This window comes from Phallusia mammillata, chromosome 3 (assembly GCF_965637545.1).
Source record: "Phallusia mammillata chromosome 3, kaPhaMamm4.hap1.1, whole genome shotgun sequence".
Classification (NCBI taxonomy): Eukaryota; Metazoa; Chordata; class Ascidiacea; order Phlebobranchia; family Ascidiidae; genus Phallusia; species Phallusia mammillata.
This window is the reverse complement of record NC_137254.1, coordinates 23964867-23989355: the sequence shown is the minus strand read 5'-3', so window position 1 is coordinate 23989355 and position 24489 is coordinate 23964867. Positions and strand designations below refer to the sequence as shown.

Below are 24489 nucleotides of genomic sequence, written 5' to 3'. Positions count from 1 at the left end.
TTTCATCAAAGTTTTTTTTAACTTGGTGGAGGACTCCTTACTTGATACGAGATAAGAACCCACTACCTCGCGATCGCCAGGTAGTTGCGCTGGAACGTTTATCATCGTCGTCAAAGAAGCACAACTAATTGAACTAAAGCTGCTATACTGTTCAACCGTCTTTAATAGGGGAACCATGAGCTTCTAAAATACTCAATTTGGGCTGTGTGTAAGAAAACACATATTCAGCAAAAAAACAAGTTTTTATGGTGTTGCTGATGTATTGTAGGGCGAACGAAATGCACCCCGAAGTATAAAATTTTAATTTTGCGTTAGAATACACAAACTCGGCGATAAACCAGTTTTGTGAAAATTTGCTGATGTGTTGAAGTACGTAATATTTTTATAAACGCTTCATAAAATGTCGATGAGGTTACGCCGAGAATGCCTCCGGCACGTAAGCAAGCGCAGCTTAATCAATTACCTTGTGGAAATTTACGTTTATTCGTCTGATGGAAAAAGTTAACGGCGTTTGCTGATTTTACTATTGCAGTTGGGCTTCGCTGAAAAAAATTTCATTGCAAAACTTGACAGACGAAAAACAATATTCTTAGGCGATTAAATAAATTTTAAATACTGCATCAACAGTCTTACAGTATGGCGCTGGTTGGTATAAAGAAATGGTGGGCAGTTTTATTGTTAGTGGGTGTATTGGTCGTCGTTACTTATCTCAATATTGAACATGAAACTGGATTTAAGGTTTTGACGTCTCCTGCCGAAATTTCTGATCCCTTGGTAAGCATTATTGTTTCAAAAAATATCATGTGGTTTCCTACAATTTTGATTTGAACAATTTGTGAACTGAAAAATTTTGTCTTTAAACATTTCAAACCGCGTTTTTTTTAGTTTGAATTAGCTATTTATTTTGATTGATTGGAATTAATGCCATTTTGTCCTTGATGTAGGCTAAGTTGAATTAAACGTCGAATTAGCCTTAACCAAACGAACTTGCTTCCTTTGACAATGGCGTAGGCAGCCAAAAATTTTGGGAGGGGCCAAATAATTTATTCCATGTCTGCATAAAGAAAAAAAGTATGGATTTCGGCCTACAACTTGGTGACAAAAGTCATTTTTGGTAATTTATATATTCCTTTGATAGTTAAGAGACGAAACCACAATAATGAAGGACGAAACTACACAAAATTAAAGTTTGTCAATGTACAACTTTGAAAATTTGGGAGGGGCCAACGTGGTAATAATCCAGAACAGTTAACGCGCCACAAATTTGGCAGCTTTACCGAAAATCAAAGCGTTTTGTTGACTGATCAGCTGTTTTAACTGAATATTCAAATAGGGTTTTAGGAACGCCAAAAATAACTTTTCCTACGGCCTAAGATTTTAAGGCATAGGCTATCACCTATGGGCTACTCAACATTTGAACGCAAGAGTTTCATAAGTCTACGCCAGTCTGCTTTTGTACATTATTATTGTGCGTTCTTTGTCAAAAACCACTAAAAAAGTGTAACTGAAAAAAATAAGTTGATTTGCATATAATCTCCCCTAAAATAGAAATCACTTTAACAGATAAAACAGAAAACCACGATTAAACCCAAAGTGGAAGCAACGGTGTCGCCGGTGAGAACATATTTGCGGTTGACAGTTTAATTAAATTTTTTTTAGTTAAAAGCAAAATTAAATTTACACTCACAGCTTGTTCTCCTTGAGTGGTACAAACCTTTCAAAAAAGCTCACAGCGACTTCATCCTCAAATCTTGCGGAAACTGTATTTACACACAAAACAGATCAAAAGTAAGTCGTGTAGCCCACATTTCGTAGTCATTGCATGATAAATACGTGTTTTGCAGGTCATAAACATTGCAGGACATGTCCAAAAAATAAATGCTTTTGTCTGTAAGTTTGCAACTTTTTTTGTTTTTATACCAACGCATATGTCTTTTTTAGGTAATGGGAACAAACACCAAAGCTGTGGTGATGCATTTTCACGACATCAACCGAGAAACGATGCCAAAAAATAGGTAGGCTAACTAGCAGGTGTTCGCAAAGCTTTTCCGTAATTTAATTATATAGAGAAAGGCTGTTTAAATTTTTCGCCAGCTGATAGACTGCTGGTAAACGATTCGACTTGACTTATAAATTACTTCAGGTAAAATGCATATTTTCCGAATTGGCCGGTGAATATGCTGGTGTCAAAGTCAACTTTTCAAAATTAAACTTTTTTTCATAATTACTCGTGTCACAAACGCCCAAAAAGACTCAAAAAAATATTATTTGTGAGGAGTACTTTTGGAACTGTTAGTAAGAATAGTAGGCTAACCCAAAAAAGGTGAATTGTCTGGTAAATATAATGTACGTTTTTATTATCATTTACCTTTAGGCAAGCTGGTCAGCTCTACGTTTGGTTTACGATGGAAAGCACACTTACAGTTTCAAAATTGAAATTAAAAGATCTCGACGGATTATTTAATCTTACAGCGACCCATAAGTAAGTACGACAAACTATAAGCACCTACCAAGAAATTTGCTTAAAAAAACTTCCAACGGCCGATTGTTGGTACGACACAGTTTATAGAACAGGGGCGGGCAACATACGGCCCGCTACGGGATTTTGAGCGGCCCGCAGACAGTTTCAGGTCTTACATGATAATGTGGCCCACGGCCACAGTCTGCCACAATCCCCCACTACTTCCTTACTGCGTCAAATTTTAGTTGTAACGGACAGTAACGCTCCCCAATAGCAAAACACTTTCCCGCCGTTGTTACCATTGCACCATACGTCCATTGTGACGACATAACTGCCAACCTTGTGTGTGGCCTGCTTCCACGTTTTCCTTTGTTTCCACACGTGTAGCCTATAGTTAGTGTTTCAGCAGTATCTAAGTCTGTGGTGTATGCATTAAATTTGCTGTGGGGAATAATTTTATGTTATATCAGTTAGATTGTTTGGACTGTATTGTAATTGTGATGTTCTTGAATGTATTTGGTTTAGGTGGTCAAAAATCCGTTTTAAGTCACTGGATAAATACGCGATTAATCTATCGATTCAGGAATCCGGCCCGCCAAGTACTTCATTTTCCCATATCAGGCCCGCCGACTGAAGAAGTTGCCCGCCCCTGTTATAGAACATTGCAAAAAACGAGTCATCCATTTGACTTAAACCAAACTGATTCTTTGTTGGCAAATTATTTACAACACAAATTGGAACATTATTTCCTTTGCTGCCTGATATAACTTTATGGACTAAAGTATTATTTTACAAACCATTGGTTCCAGGAAGTGCAATTTCTTACTGGAATGTTTGAAATTTGTCTCAATTTGAAAATTCTTGCCTAGACAAATTATTATCCTTTGTAGGCGCGATTCTGATATTTATGTCCCATACATGACTGCTTATTCAGCCTACAGAAGAGTAAACAGCGGATTAAAGCCTAAAACCGATGCCCATCTTGACAAACTTATCAAGCAGAAGACACATGTTGCTCTTTGGGTTGTATCAAACTGTGCAACTAATAAGGGTGCGGTTGAACGCCTTAAATATGCGAAGCAGATGATACGCGATGGGCTGAACCTTACCTTTGGTGGAAGGTGCGGTGGGGATACAGAACGAAAAGATTACAATTACACCAAGTATAAGTTTTACTTGGCGTTTGAAAATAGCTGGGGCTGTAAGGATTATATTACGGAAAAATTTTGGAAAAACTCGTTGGCCGCTGGAACAGTTCCAGTTGTGATAGGGCCCCCAAAAGCCGATTACGAGGCTGTAGCCCCACCCAACTCATTCATATTCGCCCAAGATTTTGCCACACCTAAGAAATTAGTGGAATATTTGGAATTTCTTGATAAAAATGACAATGCATACAAGAAATATCTTGTATGGACTACTTTGAATATATCTCAAATGCCTGGACGTCGCGTTCAGGGCTTTAAATGTGATTTGTGCAAATACATGCGCGAATTAGACGACCGACAAAAGAACAAATCTACTCCAATAATGAGCAGTCTATCCAGGACAAATTTTTCTTTGACTAATTGGTTGTACGAAAACGAAAATAAAGAATGTTTGTCCTAAATTCCGATCGTTATTGTGATATGCAAATAAAAAAAACAGCCGATTAGCGTTGGACTGAAAAAAGCAAGGGTCACGTTAGGAAACCACCGTAATTATAATCGAAGGAGTTGTCCACTTGTGAAAAGAAATCAATTACACATCCACAGTAAACGAAGGTAGGTTTTGTGCATGCCTTCTAAGCCAATGGACGACTTCTTGTGCTTCCAGTTTTTGCCATTATTGCCTGAGGCGCTTTTCACGTTGTTAACACCGACAAGAAAAACCAAAGGCTCTTTAGACAAACGTTGCGCCTGAACAACACACCAAGTTGTGGCAATGCTTTGATAATTAATATTTCGCGAATACGTTTTACAATCTAAATCTTATAAGACGTATTTTATGTTTAGATTTGAAAGCATTATTAGAATTTTTGACAGCAAATTGTACCAGCGTTTGTTTGCTTCGGGTTCTATAGCTTATTCTGATATGATACATTCGGTTTTTGTATGACGGCTTGTCTGACTAGATACTGACAAACACAGTAGCGCAATTTAAGGTTTAGGCAATGTCCAGCAAAATATTTACAAGTCAATCTGTTTAGAGCACGTACGAAAGTACTTTAACCAAAACAACTGCGAGGTTCCTGTTTGACAAAATGACTATCTAACATGGCGCGCAATTAGTTGGGTCTTCCGCAACCTGGCGAAAGATGGTTAAAAATGTCTCATACAAATTGTGGGGCTTTTTGCTGTTTGTTTCTGCTTGTGGATTTGTTGCCTATCTAAAGAGTGAACAGTACATAGAGTTGTACGTTCAGAAACATGAAGATATGGATACTTGTACCCTTAGTGCTTACCCACCGGTAGGTAGCTGTTAGAGAATTTTGTTAAAACAGCGTATGTGTTTAACTTATATAATATTTCATGCGGCCTTTGCTAGATGTTTTAAAATTTGATGTGGGGTTGTATTTTGTCCCCCCAAAACTTCAAGGTTTGAAATTTTTATTTGTGACGTAGCCTGTTATTCAAAAACCATTAACGTACTGGCTTTGAATTTTATATATTCTAGCCAAAAGTCTTTATAAACACCAGTGCCGTTAAATTTGAAATGAAACGCAATACATTTATTTTTAAGAGACAATGTTTAGCGAATTGATATCATCAAGCAAATTTTAATTGGTTGCAAAGTTACAAGTTCTAAAAAAATATGGCGACAATAACCGCGTGGTGGCCGTGTTATAAGTGTAAAGCAAATATTATTGCAAAGACCATCTGGACCATCAGTAATCGATTTCCGATTTTTTTAGCAATATAAAGTGCCTCCGGCTATCGGGTGATAAAAATATTCGTGTATTTTAGATGCTCGAAACCATCGAAAAGACAGAAAATGTCGAAACTACTAACGAAAATCATTCACCGGTGTGTAAGTTTGACAACTATTTCATCGAAAAGTCTTTAATAAAATAAATTGCAGATCATCCTACTTGAATGGTATAAGGCGTTTGGACGTGTAATAGACGATTACATACTAAGAGGGTGTGGAGGTTGCCTCTACACCCAAAACCGGTCAAAGGTAAGACGTTTTGTTTCAACCTATCACTTTGTCTTGTGTTTACCATTCGTCTTCATTTAGTTGATGGAAAAAAACACTAAAGCAGTGGTAATGCACTTTGCTGAACTCAAGAAATCAACGATGCCAAAAGAAAGGTAGGCCTATAAGTTTACAACCCTTTAAATTGAGTGAAAAAAAATTCCGGCAAAATAAAACAAATATAACCTTCTTGAGTCAGTTTTAATGTAGCTTATTTTTTCAGGCGACCTGACCAGTATTACGTTTGGTACACGATGGAAAGTTCACTTACGTTGTACAACAAAGATAACCTGCACTTGGACAGTTTTGATGGAGTGTTTAATCTTACAATGACTTACAGGTATTACCTATAGTTTCATACCATACATTACTTGACGGCAAAAGAAAAACATTACACGGTTTTGTTGCAAGTTTTTGTGTGAAAAAAACGTGTGATTTTGATTGACACTTAAACCGTGTCTTTATAGACGAGATTCAGATGTTTATGCGGCATATGCAACGGCCCATCTTGCCTATCTGCAAGCAAACGGCGGACCTAGACCAAAAACCGAACTTCAAATGGACGAACTTATCAAACAGAAGACGCATGTTGCTCTTTGGGCTGCCTCAAACTGTGCAACTAATAAGGGCGCCATTGAACGCCTCAAGTACGCGAAGCAGATGATACGTGATGGTCTGGACCTTACCTTTGGTGGAAAGTGCAGTGGGGATATGGAAAGGAAACAGTTTAATTACACCAAATATAAGTTTTACTTGGCATTTGAAAATAGTTGGGACTGTAAAGATTATATTACGGAAAAATTTTGGAAAAACTCTTTATTTGCTGGAACAGTTCCAGTCGTCATAGGGCCCCCAAAAGCCGATTACGAGGCTGTAGCCCCACCAAATTCTTTTATATTTGCGCAAGACTTTGCCACACCTAAAAAATTAGTGGAATATTTGCAATTCCTAGACAAAAATGACAATGCATACAAGCAATATCTTGTTTGGACCACTCTTGATGCTTCACAAATGCCGTGGTACAAAAAAGGTAGCAAACAATGCCATTTATGTCAGGTAATGACAAAGTTGACCTCCAAAACAACAGACTCACCTGTTTTCAGCAGTCTTTCAAGAACGAACTTTTCCGTGTCCAAATGGTTTTTCGGTACCGATAATCCAAAATGTTTTTCTTGATGTTGTTGTTTTGTATTTCTCGACAAATACACAAACCCTAAAGTATGAGTGATCATACAACTTCTGTTACAGTATTATGTATTTAACAGATACAATCTGAATGAAAGAACAAGGCCAAAATAAACCAGGGCTGCCACGTACTGAGAATTTTAAGATATCCCAAGGTTACCTCACCAAAAATCCCAAGGTTTGTCCAAAAATCCCAAGATAACCAAAAAATGGCAAATACACAGTTTAAATCCTAGCTGGCGCAGGCAACATAATCTATATGGTTACACCAGGTCCCAGTCATCTGTACTTTTGAAAAGACGCTAAGAAATACCAGAAAAATACAAAAGAAAAAGATATTTTTTGTACATGTTTTTAGTGGCACATAATACACCGAAAAGCCTGTAGCACTAGCCTGACTCATAAGTTTTGACAGAGAACTTCGATCAACTTACACTTCTTCGAACACAAAATTGATGAAGCACTGTTACGTAAATCGTTACATAAAAAGATGATTTTTGCAAATGGATATTTTTTGTTCGCAACAATAGTATGATTGTATCTTAAACGTATTAAATGAATAATTTAAAAAAATCCCAAGGTTTAAAAAGTTTTTCCCAAGATCCCAAGCTCACCACTGAAATCCCAAGATCTTGGGAAAAATCCCAAGGAGTGGCAGCCCTGAAATAAACCAAACATGAAAAAGAAAGGCGCGTTTGTTCTTTCCCGCCATTTTGGCTCGGACAATAAAAATACATTTACGTATATTTTTGAGTGCTGCGGGAAAATTTGGACATATGGCTCATAATATTCGTGTGCTTTTGGGTATACGTTAAAACACTTTTTAGTTATGTCCGCAAAGCAGGGATGCCGACAAGTGCGCCACATGACTAACTAAACTAATTTAATTTTATGGATGGACAAGAAAATTGAAATAGTAAACAGAATATTATGTGCTAGTTTTTGTCGCAAGTTTCCTAAAACAGCCGAATAGCAGATTCGTTTCTGACCTGCTCGCTTAGCGGTAAGACCGCACTTGAAAATCCGGAATTGAAGATGCATATTAAAAAAGTAAGTTACTCAACCTAGTTAAGTTAATTAAGCATTATTTGTAAGTATTCAAGCTTTATCAAATTATTTGAAAGTTAAAATCCTGCAACATAGATTTGAAAGTTAAATCAAAATTGGCCATATAGATGCAAAATTGCAAAACGTACAAATGTGCTTGTTTTTTTGTAATAGGCAAAATGAAGTTACTTAGTTGTATCTTGCATTTGCGTCCCTTTAATAATTTCATTTTTGCATGTGAACAAAATATGACTCCGGCGAAGTTGTGTTTTTGTATGAAGTTTTTTTAAAGTCAAATTTAATTTTTAAAACGCTCTTTAATTTGTTTGAACCCAGGTCAGCATACAAGGCTTCCGAAGCTATAGAGAGGCGACAGAAATAGAAACTTTTAGTCCAAAGCATAACATTATTGTTGGAAGAAATGGTTCTGGAAAAAGCAATTTCTTTTGTGGTAAATATTTTTCTTCTGGCTGTCTGATTGAGGTTGCTTTATTTGTGAAGTTATGGACGACTTTAAATGTTTGCATTCCAATCACCTTTTCTTGACAATCAAAAAGCTATATGTGTCCAAAAAGATGTTATTTTTTCAGATAAAAAGTATTGTTGACATCCTAATGGACATATTAGCTATATATCATGAAACAGTCTGCACATTTTATGTTTCTTTGAATAATTATAGCTGCTTGCCAATTGATAAAGCTGAAAATTAGTTTTTAGTTGGACAACTACAACTAGCTTTACTTGCAATACAATTTTAAAAAAGTTTTCAAGATTTGGGAATGTAATTTAGCTTGCAATTTCCAAAAGGATGTTCCTTGAAGAAACCTTATATTTACTTTTCTGTGTTTTGCACAGCTATACAATTTGTCCTTAGTGATGAATACAACAACTTAAGGGCAGAGCAAAGGCAGCAACTACTTCATGTAAGTTTAAGTTCCATTGACTTAAACTGGAAGTAATGCCCTCAGTCAGATAATCATGGTTCTTGAATAAATAATTAGGCTTCTAATAAAATTTGACTTCGTTCTCGACATATGGTGATTGTTACAAAATTGTCGTATTTATATCAACCATTCAAATAAATGATTGCTTTGCTTAAAAAGTGTTTATTTTAATTATAACTTTGCTAATGAGTGTAATTTTGTGCAGGAAGGAACTGGTGCAAGAGTGATTTCAGCATGTGTGGAGATCATATTTGACAATTCGGACAACAGGCTTCCAGTAAGCATTATTTATACTTCTGTTTCATGAGATTTATTAAAGCTTCGATTGTGGAATGTCAATAAGTAGCATGTTTTTATTAAACTTTCTGTGATGTTTTTTGCAGATTGATAAAGATGAAGTTACTCTTCGGAGGGTCATTGGCTCTAAGAAGGATCAATATTTTCTTGACAAGAAAATGGTGACGTGAGTTTATGTACCTTTACAAACCATAGTCATAAAGCATAAGTAATAATCCTGATTGTTATGTTCATATTGATGTGCAGGAAAAATGATGTTTTAAACCTTCTTGAATCTGCTGGTTTCTCAAGAAGCAACCCGTACTACATTGTAAAGCAGGGAAAGGTAAAAAATGATTGCTTTTTGGGGTGTATGTACAGATAAATAAATGCAGATATTTTTGTTAATCGCAAAATCGCAGTTAGTTACATCGCATAGTGGATTCCGAAATGTAGCCCATCATTTTTTAAAAATCTGGTTATTTGCATATTTCTCTTAATCGCAAGATTAGCTTGGCAAATTGAAGTTGCCATTTTTCAGAATTGTTTATAATTTCTACAAAAAGTGTATTCACATCTGTCATTTAGGCAATGTTTAAATATTTATTTTCCTTTTAGATCAACCAAATGGCCACTGCCCCAGACTCCTATAGACTGCAGTTGCTTCGTGAGGTGGCAGGAACTAGAGTGTATGATGAACGAAAGCAGGAAAGTGAACAACTGATGAAGGTATATGTGAGCGTATCTGTACATTGCACACTGACTTATTTTACGATCCCGGGTTTTTAAGCGAGTACCGATACCGAGTACTGAGTACCAAAATATAGTGTCGTACTTAGTTGTATATCCTAGCTAATTTATCTGCCATGATCAGGGTACAAACATACACATGCAGAACCATGTGGAAAAATGTGCTCTCCACACGATAGCGAAAAAATATATGTAACCGGCCAGCTCTCCACACGATAGCAAAAAAATATATGCAACCAGCCATTGGTATCGAACGTTGGTATCAAAAACTGATTTAAAGTATTTCAATACCGAGTACAAGTATCGATATCACTGAAAAATTTTCGATCCCATCACTGCTCCTTCATGCGGGTATTTGGTGGTAGGTGTGCAAAATACTGCCGTTGGGGTGTGCAAAGCAATATTTGTGCTTATCTCAAGGTAATCTTAACAGTAAATAAATGTGCAAGAACAAAAAAATGCAAACCTGATCAAGTACTTGCATTATTTATTGCATTTACCTTGAACCAGTTTGCTAAACTATTGGAGTTAAATTTTGTTGGCATAAGGCGAAAGTTTTATGTAAAGATTTATCTTCAACACTTTCCCATTTTTATATGTATCGCACAAGGTGAGAATGGACCTAACTAGTCCAGCACCTGCGAAATTAAATCTATTGAATATCATGTAAAGATAATCAGGACTTCCGGAGATGCACTGTTTAGCCCAATGTGTTAAATTTTGATTTTTTTGAGTTTGTTGTTTTTAAAGTTTTACAATTTTATGAACACATCGTGGTGTCTGAAAATGAATATTTTTTGTTTTGGATATTTCAAAAAAATATCTTAGGACAATTTTAGATTGTAAAATATACAGCAATCCGTCATCTTTTTGTACATGTCAGGAATCCGACTCCAAAAACAGCAAAATTGAGGAGGTGCTTACTATGATAGAGGATCGACTTTCCACTTTAAAAGATGAAAAAGAGGAACTTGCTCAATATCAGCAGTGGGACAAAACAAGGAGGGCCTTAGAATACACAATTCATAACCAAGAACTGAATGAAACAAGAAACAAATTAGATCAGGTCAGTTATGCATTTTTGTTACATTAATTTTAGAAGTGTTGTAAAAATGCAATTTTTAACCGAATGTACATCAGTCAAAATTACTTTCATCACAATTTTATGATGTATTTGTACAAACTTTGTTTACAAACTATTAGTTATTTCTAAAATATTGCATTGGGTCTGCATTTTCAAAATATGTTCTTTTTGTGATAAAGAATAGTATGTTACAATATGCCTAACTGTTGCTGGTGGACATCCTATTTACTCTTTAATGCTGTTTTGACAAATGCAATCCATGCACTGGTGTTTTGATGTCCTATATAGCTCCAGCTATCTAGACAATAACACTCAAACTGTCAAGAAAAAAAAATAAATTAAAAGGCGTTTTCCCCCGAAATAACCAAATTTATAATTTCTTTGACATTTTTTTATTTGCTACTTTTCAGTTGTCAAATAAGAGGGAGAACAATTCTGTTCAAACCAAGCATCTGAGAGCTCAACAAGATGAAGCACAGAGAAGAACCAAAGACTTTCAGAAGCAACTATCTCATGTAAACACCAGAATCAAGCAGCTCACTGAAGAAAAGGAGCAGAGCACATCTGATCGACAGGATCTAATCAAGAAAAAGGTGTGTAAGACTGCTTTTTAGATGAACAATAAAAGGATGATCATCATTTTATGCAACATAGAATTGAATGTGCATTAGTAACAATACTAGACGTAAATTTCTGTGGTGTTTCTTGTTGTTTGTTTTGTGCCAATTAGGGTTTGTCTAAGTTTTGTTTAAGTCCCGACTTAACACCTTACAAATTAAATTTTTGTCAATACAGCAAGTTAACTGCTAAAATTGTATTGATTTGTCTACAGTTTTGACAACAGTGTGCAAATGAAACAAAAATGTTTGATTGATTACCAAACTAATATGCTTAAATATATTCTAAAAACTAATGCAAAGAACCCAGATATAGGAGTAAACACACATTTTTTTATTGCTAATCATTTTTTCTATTAGTTATTAGTTACTCCTGCCTTATGTGACCAAATCCTACTCAATGCAGGCTCAGCTCGAGTTAACTTGCAATGACTTGGAGGATGAATTACAATCTGATCAACAATCGATGAATCAAGCACAGACTGAACTTCAGGATCTAAGAGACAAAATTCTTTTAAAAACAGAAGACAAGGATCGGGTAGTTCCGCAGTTTGAAGAGATGATTGGCAAAGAAAAGGATTTAGAACGAAGGTTAGTGGCTTGGTTTTGTTTTTTAAAGTTACAATCAGTTTAAGTCATTCACATGCAACTGTTATACAAGCTTACTCTGCTAAGTAAAAGCAAATCAATAATTGTGATTGGTTTATAGCATTTTAAACTAACATGGACATGGTTAAGTCATTTATGTCATATTACATACAAACAAATTGATGTTTGTTTACGTGTATATTTACCTTTGGGTTTTGTGTTATCTATTTTCTATTGTCAATTTTAATTGGCAGAAATGATCAGGTTTTTGCATTTTTTATTGCACTAACTTTGAACCAATCTGCAAAAAAATTTTTGGAATTAAAACCTCCAGGAAAATGTTTTCTAGGTTTATTTCCTACAGACACATTAAAATCAATTGGTACAGTTAGGCCTGATCGTCCTGAGCCACTTGTTTGTAGTATTATGAGAATTGTATAACACAAAACTGTCCCAAAATGATAAAGGGAGGAATAATTTAATTTTTTTTTCAGTTCATTTGTGGACAAATTTACAATGTAATAAAAATTAATGCGGAATTTGTCAAACATAAATTGTAAAGAAATATATTTCCTAATTGTGAAGATTGAAGATCTCTGAACAAAGAAGAAAGGAGCTTTATGCCAAACAAGGCAGAGGCAACCAGTTTCGCAACAGAGAGGAGCGAGACACATGGATTCATAATGAGCTGCGTACACTGCAAAGAGGAATTCAAGATAAGGAAACACAGATTGTCAATCTTCGGGAAGACATCTTAAGCACTAAAAGAAAACAGCAGGAACTTGAGGCTGAGATATCTGTGAGTAAAGTTTTATAACATGAAAAATCATAAATAACGCTTAAAACATGAGGCTCTTTAGGTTTTAGGAGCATGCCTAACATTTACCACAGAGTTGTCTGATTTTTTTTGTTTTACCAAAACCTTGAACCCGATTTGTGAGCAATGTCATTCACAGTAAAATAGCTAATGCCACTGTTCCACACGTTGAAAAAATGTAAAAAATTGTGTGGTACTTGTTGTGCCAAAAATGTATCTGATAGCTTAAATGACAACAAAACTTAAGTTTCCCACCCAGAAACAGGTTTTTAATCATTGCAAAAACAATTTCGGAATTATAGGAACCCTGCTAAAATATGTTTGTTTGTAATGTGTATATGTTGTACTTGCGATAACTAAAATGCAGACATAATCAGGCTTTTGCATTTATAGTTGCTACAAGCTTTGAACCAGTCTTCTAAATCAAAGTGAAACCATAACCAATAAATATATTTTTATTTGGTTGTGTTTGCTACAGTCTGGTTAGAATTTAAACCTAGAAAGTCTTTGTTTTGAAAAATTGTGTATTAACCAAGCTTTTCATTTATTTTTCTGCAGGAAAGGACGATATCGATAAATGAACATAAAGCTGAAACTGATTCTCTGAGTCGTGAACTGTTGAATCTGAAAAGACGCAAAGATGAGCTTCAAACTAAGCGTCAACAGTTTTGGCGAACAGAGACCACAGTAAGTTACAAGTTTTGTTTTCAAAAAACTCTTTGCCAAATGTATTATTATCAAGCCTAACTTAGTCACTTTATTATTCAAACATTTTGACAAAACTATTTCACTGATAAAAAAATGATTTTGTTGTCAACATTTAAATGATTAAATGAATATGATTTATGCAGTGTCAACAGCATTTTAGGTCTATGGTAAAGCTACTTTTCTAGCAGGGGTCCTGCATATGTAATATTACCAACATGTAAACACGCAGTTACCCATAAATTTTGCAAAATGTGTTTTTATCATGCTTATCTCAGAACATTTTATGACTTAATTGTTTCAAATAAATTATTTTACTGATTATACCGATAGTTTTGTAAAAATGTTGGAAAAAATAACGTGAATGTGTTTTATTTTTAACTTTAATTGTTTTATCTAATCATAGTTCAGCTACTTTTTGAAGTCTGTTTTATGTGTACATATTCGTATCAAAACATAAACATTGATTTTACCTACAGATTCAGCAAGAAATTGACAACTTTACATCAGAAATCAAAGCTAAAGAACACACACTAAACTCTCTGATAGGCAAGGTATGTTGTTTTGTTTTTCATGTAAAGCAGACATGATCAGGTTTTTGCATTTTCTGTTGCATTACCTTTTAACCAGTTTACAAGAAAATTGAAGCTAAAACTACAAAAAAAATTCCAGCGGTTTTAGCTACAACATTTTGTTTATAATTAAAAAGGAGCACTTGAATTTAAAAAATCAGTCACATTTCAACCAAAATTTCTAGAATATTTTTGTATAAATTGTTTTAGGTGCTATGTCTCCCCAAGCTTCAGTGAGATATAATAACCTGAACCAGTAGTTTTCAAACTGTGCGTCGCCACGCCCTGATGCGTCGGTTTAATTTTCCAAGGGCGTCGCAGAATAGTTCTTTTTAAGTGGCTGTATCAATAAACACAACTTTAATAGTAAGTTTCCTCATTAACTTTTATTTGCTGGTGCGTCGCAAGTCCAGAAAAACTTGTTCATGGGCGTCGCAACAAAAAAAGTTTGGGAACCACTGACTTAAACGATGTGTTTTTCTGTAAGAATGCTATTTTAACAAGATAAGTCAAACTTATGATATAACTTGATCAACTGGCTGCAACTCGAAAGTATGTTTAATACCATGAGGTATTAATCGCTGTTTATAATAAAAAAAATATATGGCTGTGTGTTTGTTAAATACAATAGTTTTTGACATACTCATTTTTTTGTTTAGGCAAGCTTTCATGGCATAGAAAGCATAAACAAAGTCAGAGAAGTTTTCCGTCAACGTGGACAGATGGACCTTGTGGACGGTTACAAGGGAATGCTGATAGAAAATTTCCGATGCTCCAAAAACTTTTTCACATGTGTTGAGGTCAGTTTCTGGCAACATTTTGGTCGATAAATATTAAGTTCAGTACAGTTTTTTTTTCTGGTGGCAACAGCTTTGTTGTAAAGTTAAAAAAAACATAATTGCGTTTTATGCTACTTTAATTGCAATTTGTTTACAGTTTAAGTACTAACTGTTTGTGTAATGCAAATCAAAGTCTTTTTAACAGTAAAAACTTTTATCTATATTTATTGGAAGTAAAATACTGAAGCAAAAGAATCTTTTGTGGCAATATGGTTTTATAACCTTGTAGAAACATGATTCCAGTGTAGGTTTGGCATAGAAAATTGCATAAAAAGTCTTGATTCATTTACAGGTAACAGCTGGTGGAAAGCTATTTAACCATATTGTCTCCACTGATCGCATTGGAACCAAGTATCTCAATGAAATGAATCAGCAAAAGCTGCCAGGAGAAGTTACATTCCTACCCCTAAACAAACTTGAAGTAAGTGCTTGTTGTCACTATACACGTTTGGCGTGTTGCTAACTTGTGTTTCTTGGTTTTGATTTTTTGGTCTACAGTGGGAAAAACGATAATGTGGTAAAAAATATAAAAATTGCCACGATTTTTGTAATGGTGTAATTTGAAAGATTGTGTGGCACCTTACTAAGCTGAAAAGTCACATTAAACGCTTTAAATATGTGCCAGTAAAAGATTCAGTTTGGGCCGAATCGCAATAAATTATTCGGCCGAAACCGAATACTTCTGCCGATTCGGCCGAACAAATTTGACAAACTTGATATTCGGTAAATCTCCAGTTCTTAGCCCTGCGAATAATACCACAAAAATTTATTTCGTACAAAATATACTTTAATAATAGAAAATAATTTTAGAATTAAAAAAAAACATATACATTTTGAAAGTTTAGGAACAAGCGGTTAATAAAGCCTTTTAAAAACTCAGAAAATGAAGCATTTTTGATGTATATCTGCAAATATTCTTCTACAACAATTGTTGGTACTTTTGATAAATAAGACAGTTACATTCAAAATGTTAGGACTTAACATAGGTTAGTCCATTTTCATTCTGCCAATATAATGTCGTCAACTAAAACATTTTCATTTGCTGTGGCATAACTGAATATTTAAAATCCCTAAAAATTGTATTTAGCATTATATAGCATTCTTTGTTTTAGACTCGCGAGATTGAATATCCACAAACTGCCGATGCTATTCCCATGATTAGTAAAATGCAATATACAGAAAACTATGAAGTTGCTATGCGATATGTGTTCGGCAAAACGCTGATTTGCAGATCAATGGAAGTTTCCACTCAGCTTGCACGAGCCCATCAACTTGACTGCATCACTCTTGAAGGTAACGTCAGTTGCAATTTAGAATTGATATATTTTGTTTCAACCGGTGTGTTACACAGTATATTTTTTCGCTTACAGTTTGATAGACATTTAAAAAACAAGCAGACATGATCAGGTTTTTGCATTTCCTGTTGCATTAACTTCGAACCAGTCTGCAAAAAAAATTGAAGGTAAAACTGCTCGAAAAATTTTCCTGCAGTTTTGGCTACAACATTTCTGTTTATAATGTTACTGAGCATGGCGTAAAGTGAACTGTATTGCAAGTACACTATGTTTTTGCATAAAATACTTTACTTGTATGTGTCCCAAGACACAATGAGAGAACCATGTAATAACACAAACAGCATGTTTGGTGGTAAGAATTGTATTTTTACTAAATTTTCCCCAAACGCAGATACTTCAAAGGAAATGTCTGAACTAGGCAAGTGCTTATGCCAGTGGTTCTCAAAGTATGGGTCGCGACCCAAATATGGGTCGCGCAGGGTCAACGAATGGGACGCGCTATGGTGATTCCCAAACGAATTTTCTTAATGCAGTAGTAAAGTCACCTCACTCGACCACGTTGTACACTAAAATAAACCAATCATTACCACATATAGACAAAAGCCTTCCAACTTTACTGTTACGCTCATGGCGATTGTAACATCATAGCACGGGAAATGATAGGACAAGTTAATCATGTGAAACTGAATGTGGAGTTGTAACAGTTAGCATTTAAGGCTGAGTAAGTATTCGTACAAAAAAATTTTTTAGATTTGTGATTTACTTTTATCAATGATCATGGTGCTGCAAAGCCGCAATGTGTGCTGTGTTATGCAGTGTTGTCGAACGAATCGACCTCGTTCAGCCTGCAGTCATCTTTACATGGCAAGACTCGTATGTAGCGATGACGTGGCCTCGAAATTGCGGTCCGTCTCGTTATCGAACAACACAGTTAAAAGACCAATCACAGACCTTTCACTGAATACAAAGTATCAAGTGGTCTCCCGAATGAAAAATAGAGCCGTGCATTGAAGATATTATGAAGGAAAAAAATCAGTGTCATCAATCACATTAAATAAATCAATCATTGTTTCATAGTACTGTGTTCTACAACTGGTTGTCTGTGTCTTTTTCTATTTCATGCATATGAGAAAAAAATATATTTTTTGATGTTTGAGGCTTGGGTCGTGAGATGTTCATATAAGTCAGATTTGGGTCGCGGTCAAAAAAGTTTGAGAACCACTGGCTTATGCTAAACACCAAAAATAAATGTCAACACTTACTCTAAAATCGCATAATATCTAGTTAGTTTCATCTTAAAACATCTTCGTTTTAAAGAGGTTATCAATTTTTTTTTTTTTAATTTGGCTTCACTTGTATATCAACAAGATTTCTCATACAAGAGAAAAAAGCCATGGTTTGTTAATTGTTTACATTCTTGGTATTTTGTTTTCAGGTGATCAGGTTTCAAGAAGAGGTGCATTGACTGGAGGTTATGTTGACAATCGCAAGTCAAGACTTGATCTCTACATTGCAAAACAAGACTTGCACTCACAGCTCACAGACATGGAAGGAGAATTGTCTGCAAACAAGGAACAACAACAAAATTTAGAGGTGTGGACATTTTTAAACCTTTCAGTTGATATAGGATGAAAAAAATCTTTTGGACTGTGAAGGTAACTTTTTCATGGCAGCAAATCAGATTTTAAACTGTCTTGACTCTTGACTGTGCTTTTGGAGAAACTTGTGTCGATTTGATCTTACAATTGTCATGTAACTATCCATGATTGGAGCATAATGAAGTTTCAGGGAATTTTTGTGACAAAATGTGTTGATGTCTTTGCATTTATGCTGACAAAAACCATTGGGCAAATTCTGCAGATAAAATAATTAATTGCAATATGAAAGTTAAGGAGTTGAACTGTTTCTAAATTGCATCGCAGGCGGAGAGCACAAAAGTTATGGATGAACTTCAGAAGCAAGAAACCAAAAATAAACAAAACAAAGACATTTATGACAGATATAAAGCTGAACTTCGTATGGTTAAGGAACAACTGCAGGCGATACAAAGAGCTTTGGATCCGAAAGTAAACTAAATTATTAACTGTTGGTGTTGTTCTCTTTTATGCTTTATTTGCCTGAAATTTCATTTACTTAAATGGTTTCTAAAAGTGATTGAAAATGGTAAAATGTAATGTTTTTTGTTTGGCTTAGTAGCAAGCAATGTGCCTAAATGGGTATACTCATTCTTATGACATGTCACATTCTAAAATGTTTATGTTGACATTTTGACTAAAGTGCTATTTCGTACTGTTATGAAAGATTGTTTAGCAGTTTGAAATCAAGCACAATATATATTGTATTGCTTTGCCATTTGAAGTGTTCACAGTACAGTAGTTTATAAGATACTTAGACATCAAAGAAGGCCTGCATTTTGTACCTCTGAACAACTGTGTCTCAAAAGGTAAATGTTTTGCAGGAAAGATCTCTGGCAAGTTTGCAGACACACTGCGAAGCTCTTCGTTCAACCAAATCCTCATTGGAGGAAGAAATGGGAACAGATCTACTTTCACAACTGTCAAGTGAAGACCAAATGGAAGTGGACAGACTCAATGATGAGATAAAACAGGTAATGACAAAATTTGCATTGTTTTTTAGGCTTTGTAAGTTATCATAAAGCTTTACATGGTGCATATAGATTCATTTTTTATTGTCACTGATGTCAACAATATCTTTTGCACAGCTTACAGTCGATCACAAAAACGCTGTTCAGCAGCGAGTGAGACTTGAAAGCAAGAAAACAAGCCTGGAAAATTTGCTGGAGGATAACCTGATTCGACGCAGAGATCAACTAATGCAGGTCTTAGTACTTTTGTGTGTTGTTAGGCCACTGGCGGCGTTGGGGTTGTGGGTGACTTGACCTGTACTTGTGTATTACATCAGAATTGCATCTTTGTTCTGCTTTGTCATTGTCAGTTTGAACGGTGTTTGATCAAACTAAAATTCTGGCTTTTATGTTTTTCATAATTTTAGGAAATGCAAGAACTTTCTGTTGATGTTCGGAAGCAAAAATTATCTCAATGTCAAAATGACCACAAGGTAGCAGGGGAGCAACTGGAATTGACAGATTCAAGGTTGAAAGGTTGGTGGTTTACAGTTATTGTTTTTAATGTCTGTGGTGTAATTTGGTCTGTAGTATAGTACAGATGTTTTAGGGTTAATCACATGTTCAATTTGTCAAGGTTTATTTTATGTAATTTAGTAGGGATGTACATATGTTAGCGGGGCATGAATATGCAAATTTAACGCTCGGGTCAGTTTGTGCAACTGCCCGGCCGAGCATCAAAGGCAGCGATGCTCGGTACCGAGTACTATAATTTAGTACAATATGTGATCAGTCAAATTTTTATGTTTTCGTGTTTATCTTGATCAGCCAAATTGCATAGCTTGGAGTTTCTAGACCAAGCTTAATTGTGATGTTTGTAAAAAAGAGTAAAAAAGGTTAAACAGCAACGAGTTTTAACAAGCTTGTTGTTGTGTAGAGTTGGAACAGGAGATGATGAATCTTGAGAGAGAACAAAGCAACCTGATGACAAAAGTTGAAGAATATCGAAGCAAGGAACGGGAATGGAGGGAAAAGATTTCTGAAGACGCAAGAGAGTTGGAAAAAGCCACTAATAAACAAGTGTGTAAATTCATGTGTTTGTAAAAAAGGAATTACTTTTGTAAAATACTGACAAACCTATATAAAATATTCCAATCAAGTTAGAGTAAAACTTTGTTACCGAATTTGTTTTTGAGACTTATTAAAACTTTATAAACAGCAAATTATCAAAACAAACTAAATTTGTAATAATGACGAACAATTGTGTAAAGTAGTGTTCCTGTATAATTGCTGCCATGTAACACACTGTTTTTTTAGAGCATGTTAATAAAGAAGAAAGAGGAATCTATGAGAAAGATTCGAGATCTTGGCTCCCTTCCACAAGATGCTTTTGACAAATATCAGGGATTAAGTCACAGAGCTGTAAGACGCCAAACTAAATCACTATTCACATTTAAAAAAATCCAAAATCTAATATGTTTTTTAGTCAAATAAATAAAGTCATATAATATGGTGGTCAGCCAAAACTGTCATTATTATGTTTGGCCAAGCATTCCATTTAAAAATTGTTGTGTTTATCTGCAATGTAATAAGCTTTATACCATCATATAGTTCTAATGTATTATGGACCTGTTTTTATCCTGAAAACCAACTTAAAAATTGTTCACTTAAACTGGAATTTTAAGTTACAAAAAACCTACAATTTTTGGATGGAAAGATTTTTTTAATCCTACTGCATTTTGTATGAACAGTAACAGCAATAATCAGTAGATTGGGTACATTATTACTGACTTATCATTTACAAGCAAATTACAGTTACACATCTTTGGTGTGAATTTAACCTTAAAATGAGTTTCTCTATACAGCTTATGAAACGACTGGATGAGTGCAATCAAGAACTGAAGAAATATTCTCATGTGAATAAGAAAGCATTGGAACAGTTTGTGTCTTTTTCTGAACAAAAGGAAAAGCTGCTAGGTAGAAAAGATGAAATCTACAGAGGTAAAGACTTGTAAAATTTAAGTTTAACCTGTGAACTAAATAACCAATACATTGCTTTTAGGTAAAACTGCTATTCTAAATCTTATGGAGCATCTGGAGCATGAAAAATATGAAGCTATCCAGTTTACATTTAGACAGGTATTTACTGCAAGACACTTGGTTTCACAATTTTGTTAAAGTACAGCATAAAACGTAGCATAAAAAAAACAATAATAAAATGTTTATGTACAAATATTTACTTGAAAAGACTTCGACATTTCTACATTTGACGTCAAACTTATCAAAATTGCCACACATTCAACCGCTTGCTGTATTTGTGACGTAACAGTCACACGATTGTCTCTCCTTACAGTAACAAATCATATGTGGTGTTAGTTTTAAATGGAGCTAGGGTGTTCCAGAAAGAATGCACAGATTTTAGTCGAATTAAGTGATAAACCTGTATGCCTTGTTTGTTGCAAACAAGTAACAGCAAAGAAAAAATCAAATCTGGAGCGATGAAATATAAAATCACTTGTGTGCTTAGGGTATTATTACACGGAATTTGAAAATAAAAAAATATTTGGCCCACCCGAAAATGTTGTGCAATTCATGCGGCCCGCAGTACTAAGTAGGTTCCCCACCCCTGGTTTAAACCATGACAAAATGCGATAAACTGCCAATAAAAATGATATTTGACAGAATTTGGGTCAATAAAGCTATTTCTGCCAGATGTACTAACATCCTAAATTTAACTAATTTGCAATTTTTTAAGTTTTTATTTCTTGTACTGTCTTCTTAAAGGTATTGTATTTCTTGTTTAATACTGGCAGGTGTCCAAGAACTTCAGTGATGTCTTTGTCAAGTTGGTACCAGGTGGCAAGGCAACACTTATCATGAAGAGAGGAGATGTACCACCAGAGGGAGACTCACAGTCCAGTGAACTGTCGGCAATGGTTGACCAGTTTGTTGGTGTCGGAATAAAGGTGCTGCAACAATATACCTAGTTTAATTCAAAACATATAAAAGTTTATGTAAGACTGTCAAAGTTTGTCCCACAATCTACTCAAATGACACATGTAAAACTTAATGCTTGTATTATGGGATGTTTCATGTCTTGCTGCAAAAGAACGAATGCTGCTATTCCAAACACTCTATGGATTGACATAACGGTTAACCTGCTTTTATGGCGAGTTACAGCGTAAATTAAAAATATTACATTATTAAAAGTGAAATGTGAAGTGACATTTTTAAAAAGCAGTAAGTAGTAGAATGGTGATACTTATAATCACACATTGCAACTTGATGCAGCAAATTTTTTTCATACATTTTTTAGGTAAACCCCTTATATACCCCCCTGACTGGTGATGTGCATCATGTACTCTTCTTGAGGACATTTGTCCATTCTTTAAAAGAGTTAAACATAACAAAAAATAAAACCTTGTGATTGTTACAGGTTTCATTCTCTGGCAAAGCAGCAGAAACTCGTGAGATGCAGCAACTCAGTGGTGGACAAAAGTCTCTTGTTGCTCTTGCTCTTATTTTTGCAATCCAAAAATGTGATCCAGCTCCATTCTATCTCTTTGATGAAATCGACCAAGCTTTGGATCCTGCTCATAGGTTTGTTTTTTAATTGATCTTCTTTGTTTGGTTTTGTATTACTTTGAAGCTTAAATTTGACAGTAATGTTTGGCATCTGCACAGCCTTATTATAATGCAGGAAAAATGAGTTTTGTGTATTTTTTAACCATCCGAAATTTTTGTTAAACTGGAGATTTTTTCGAGATCGGATAGCACCTGAATGTTGCCTTTCCTTGAACTGATATATCATCTAACTTTAAGCATGTGCGTATAAAAATTGGTTTGAAACACGGCTTTCTGTTTTACTGTCTCACATCAACACAACTTGTGTCAAATTCATTTTTGATGCATTTGTTATGCACGATATTGAGCATTCTAACAATTTGTACTTATAATAGCAATGGCAACTGTATCAAGGTTTGTGTTTTTATTTACAGAACATCTGTTGCAAACATGCTTAAAGATCTGAGTGCAACAGCTCAATTCATAACCACAACATTCAGACCAGAATTATTAGAGTCTGCAGACAAGTTCTATGGAGTTATTTACAGAAACAAGGTACTGAATAAAATATCATTAATAGCATCCATTGATGTTTAAAATTGTCTATTTAGAATATTGGCCCATATTAACCCGCATTCTTTATTTAGTTTTTTTTTCTGTCTCATGCTATATGTTCATAGTAGTCAAGAAAATATTATGCAAATTGGGTCATATAAAAAAAAACTATCTGTTTTACCCATTTTGTATATCGCTGGTCCTGCATGGTTCTAAAGTGTAAAACTCAAGTATTAAATATAACGCGAGTTTTTGTACTTCACATTATGTATTAGCATCTTACATACTCAATGTTCCATTTAAAACGAATGAATCCAATATTATTGGCTTTTTTTTACCAAGATGTTATGCCCAATTTTGCTTTTAGGTGTCAATGATCCGTACCATTGGGATTGATGAGGCAAGAGAATTTGTAGAAGATGACCAAGTACACAGTTAACTCTACTGGAGAGGATTATTTTTCTAAACGAATCATTTGCTGGCCTGAAAAAGCCAAGTCACTGCCATATCTGTACATACAACCGGAATTTGTAAGATCGTTTTATTGCTATTTTTACAAACGGTTGCAAATTTAACTTCTAGGAAAAGATTTATCATTTTGTAAGGGATTTTATGCGCACTTTTGAAAAAGTAGACTAGCTCAAAGAAACCCCAAATTTGTACAGATGTTATATGTATGTGGTACCCAATACATGTGTGAAATGAGACATAGGTGCTCACTGTTTTGGGGGACGTTGCATTAGTTATTTCTTGTAAAATATGCCAAGAATTGGTGAGTACAGACAAGTATTCAAAGTTACATTTGGGGTTTTCTTTAAGGTCCAATAACTAACCATAAATATGCTATTGAAATTTGCTGCAATTTCAGCTTTAGCAAATTTCATGTTATTTGAACCATATGTCTAAAGGTAAAGTACTTTGGCCGTGTACATAGGATTGGGATTTTGAAAGACCAAATTGCACAAGCAAAACCTTTGTCAACATTGAGATCGTGTTTTTGAGATGTTTCATGTTTTTTTACTGCGTTTCCAGTTGGATTTCTCTTTGTTCAAATTTTTGAATAAATGTTCTTACTCCTGATTAGGCTGATTTTCATAGACCGCCAGGCTCATTGTAGGCCTTATACCTAGTCCAGTCGGTTACCCAAGCATTTATATACGCCTCATCACAAACTAAAGAATCTAGCCTACTGTGAGATTCGAACCCACGACAAGATATTTTTGGGGACTCGCGCTCTAACAACTTGGTCAGCGGTGAGACCGCCGAAAATTAAATCACAATCACCGTTGCCTTCCTTGTGTACTGCACATGTCAGCTTCGAAGTAGGGGATCGCCAGATTGACCAGTAATCAACCAGATGACCAGTAAAAAAATAAGATAAAGCACTTAAGCGTTCATGTACACCAGCGATCACGGCATACTTATTTATAAA

At 34.9% G+C, this 24489-nt stretch overlaps 3 protein-coding genes across 5 annotated transcripts; all 3 read left to right on the top strand.

Annotated features, from left to right (window-relative positions):
- Positions 1 to 38: 38 nt before the first annotated feature.
- LOC145218466 (3-galactosyl-N-acetylglucosaminide 4-alpha-L-fucosyltransferase FUT3-like) lies at positions 39 to 4290 on the top strand. The gene is made up of 6 exons (XM_080085869.1): positions 39 to 774; positions 1564 to 1614; positions 1690 to 1788; positions 1942 to 2015; positions 2375 to 2482; positions 3352 to 4290. The coding sequence occupies exons 1-6, from the start codon at positions 637 to 639 to the stop codon at positions 4064 to 4066; spliced, it is 1185 nt and encodes a 394-aa protein (XP_079941995.1). The 5' UTR covers positions 39 to 636; the 3' UTR covers positions 4067 to 4290.
- Positions 4291 to 4570: 280 nt separating this feature from the next.
- Positions 4571 to 6951, top strand: LOC145218464 (3-galactosyl-N-acetylglucosaminide 4-alpha-L-fucosyltransferase FUT3-like). Of its 2 annotated transcripts, XM_080085867.1 has the most exons (6): positions 4583 to 4907; positions 5404 to 5463; positions 5519 to 5617; positions 5678 to 5751; positions 5859 to 5975; positions 6103 to 6951. In XM_080085867.1, the coding sequence occupies exons 1-6, from the start codon at positions 4755 to 4757 to the stop codon at positions 6809 to 6811; spliced, it is 1212 nt and encodes a 403-aa protein (XP_079941993.1). In that variant the 5' UTR covers positions 4583 to 4754; the 3' UTR covers positions 6812 to 6951. The 2 variants fall into 2 exon arrangements, with proteins under 2 accessions (XP_079941994.1, XP_079941993.1); XM_080085868.1 differs by lacking the exon at positions 5404 to 5463 and having other exon boundaries at positions 4571 to 4907.
- A 639-nt stretch (positions 6952 to 7590) lies between these two features.
- LOC145218460 (structural maintenance of chromosomes protein 3-like) lies at positions 7591 to 24137 on the top strand. 2 transcript variants are annotated; one of them, XM_080085861.1, is made up of 29 exons: positions 7591 to 7870; positions 8204 to 8318; positions 8723 to 8790; positions 9017 to 9088; positions 9195 to 9274; positions 9355 to 9433; positions 9706 to 9816; positions 10721 to 10903; positions 11332 to 11514; positions 11945 to 12129; positions 12712 to 12925; positions 13502 to 13630; positions 14128 to 14202; positions 14880 to 15020; positions 15352 to 15480; positions 16172 to 16352; positions 17790 to 17947; positions 18277 to 18420; positions 18813 to 18962; positions 19077 to 19193; positions 19367 to 19475; positions 19876 to 20018; positions 20256 to 20360; positions 20804 to 20939; positions 21001 to 21077; positions 21752 to 21904; positions 22375 to 22538; positions 22937 to 23057; positions 23425 to 24137. In XM_080085861.1, the coding sequence occupies exons 1-29, from the start codon at positions 7856 to 7858 to the stop codon at positions 23494 to 23496; spliced, it is 3609 nt and encodes a 1202-aa protein (XP_079941987.1). In that variant the 5' UTR covers positions 7591 to 7855; the 3' UTR covers positions 23497 to 24137. The 2 variants fall into 2 exon arrangements, with proteins under 2 accessions (XP_079941987.1, XP_079941988.1); XM_080085862.1 differs by lacking the exons at positions 7591 to 7870; positions 8723 to 8790 and having other exon boundaries at positions 8214 to 8318.
- The last annotated feature ends 352 nt before the right edge of the window (positions 24138 to 24489 follow it).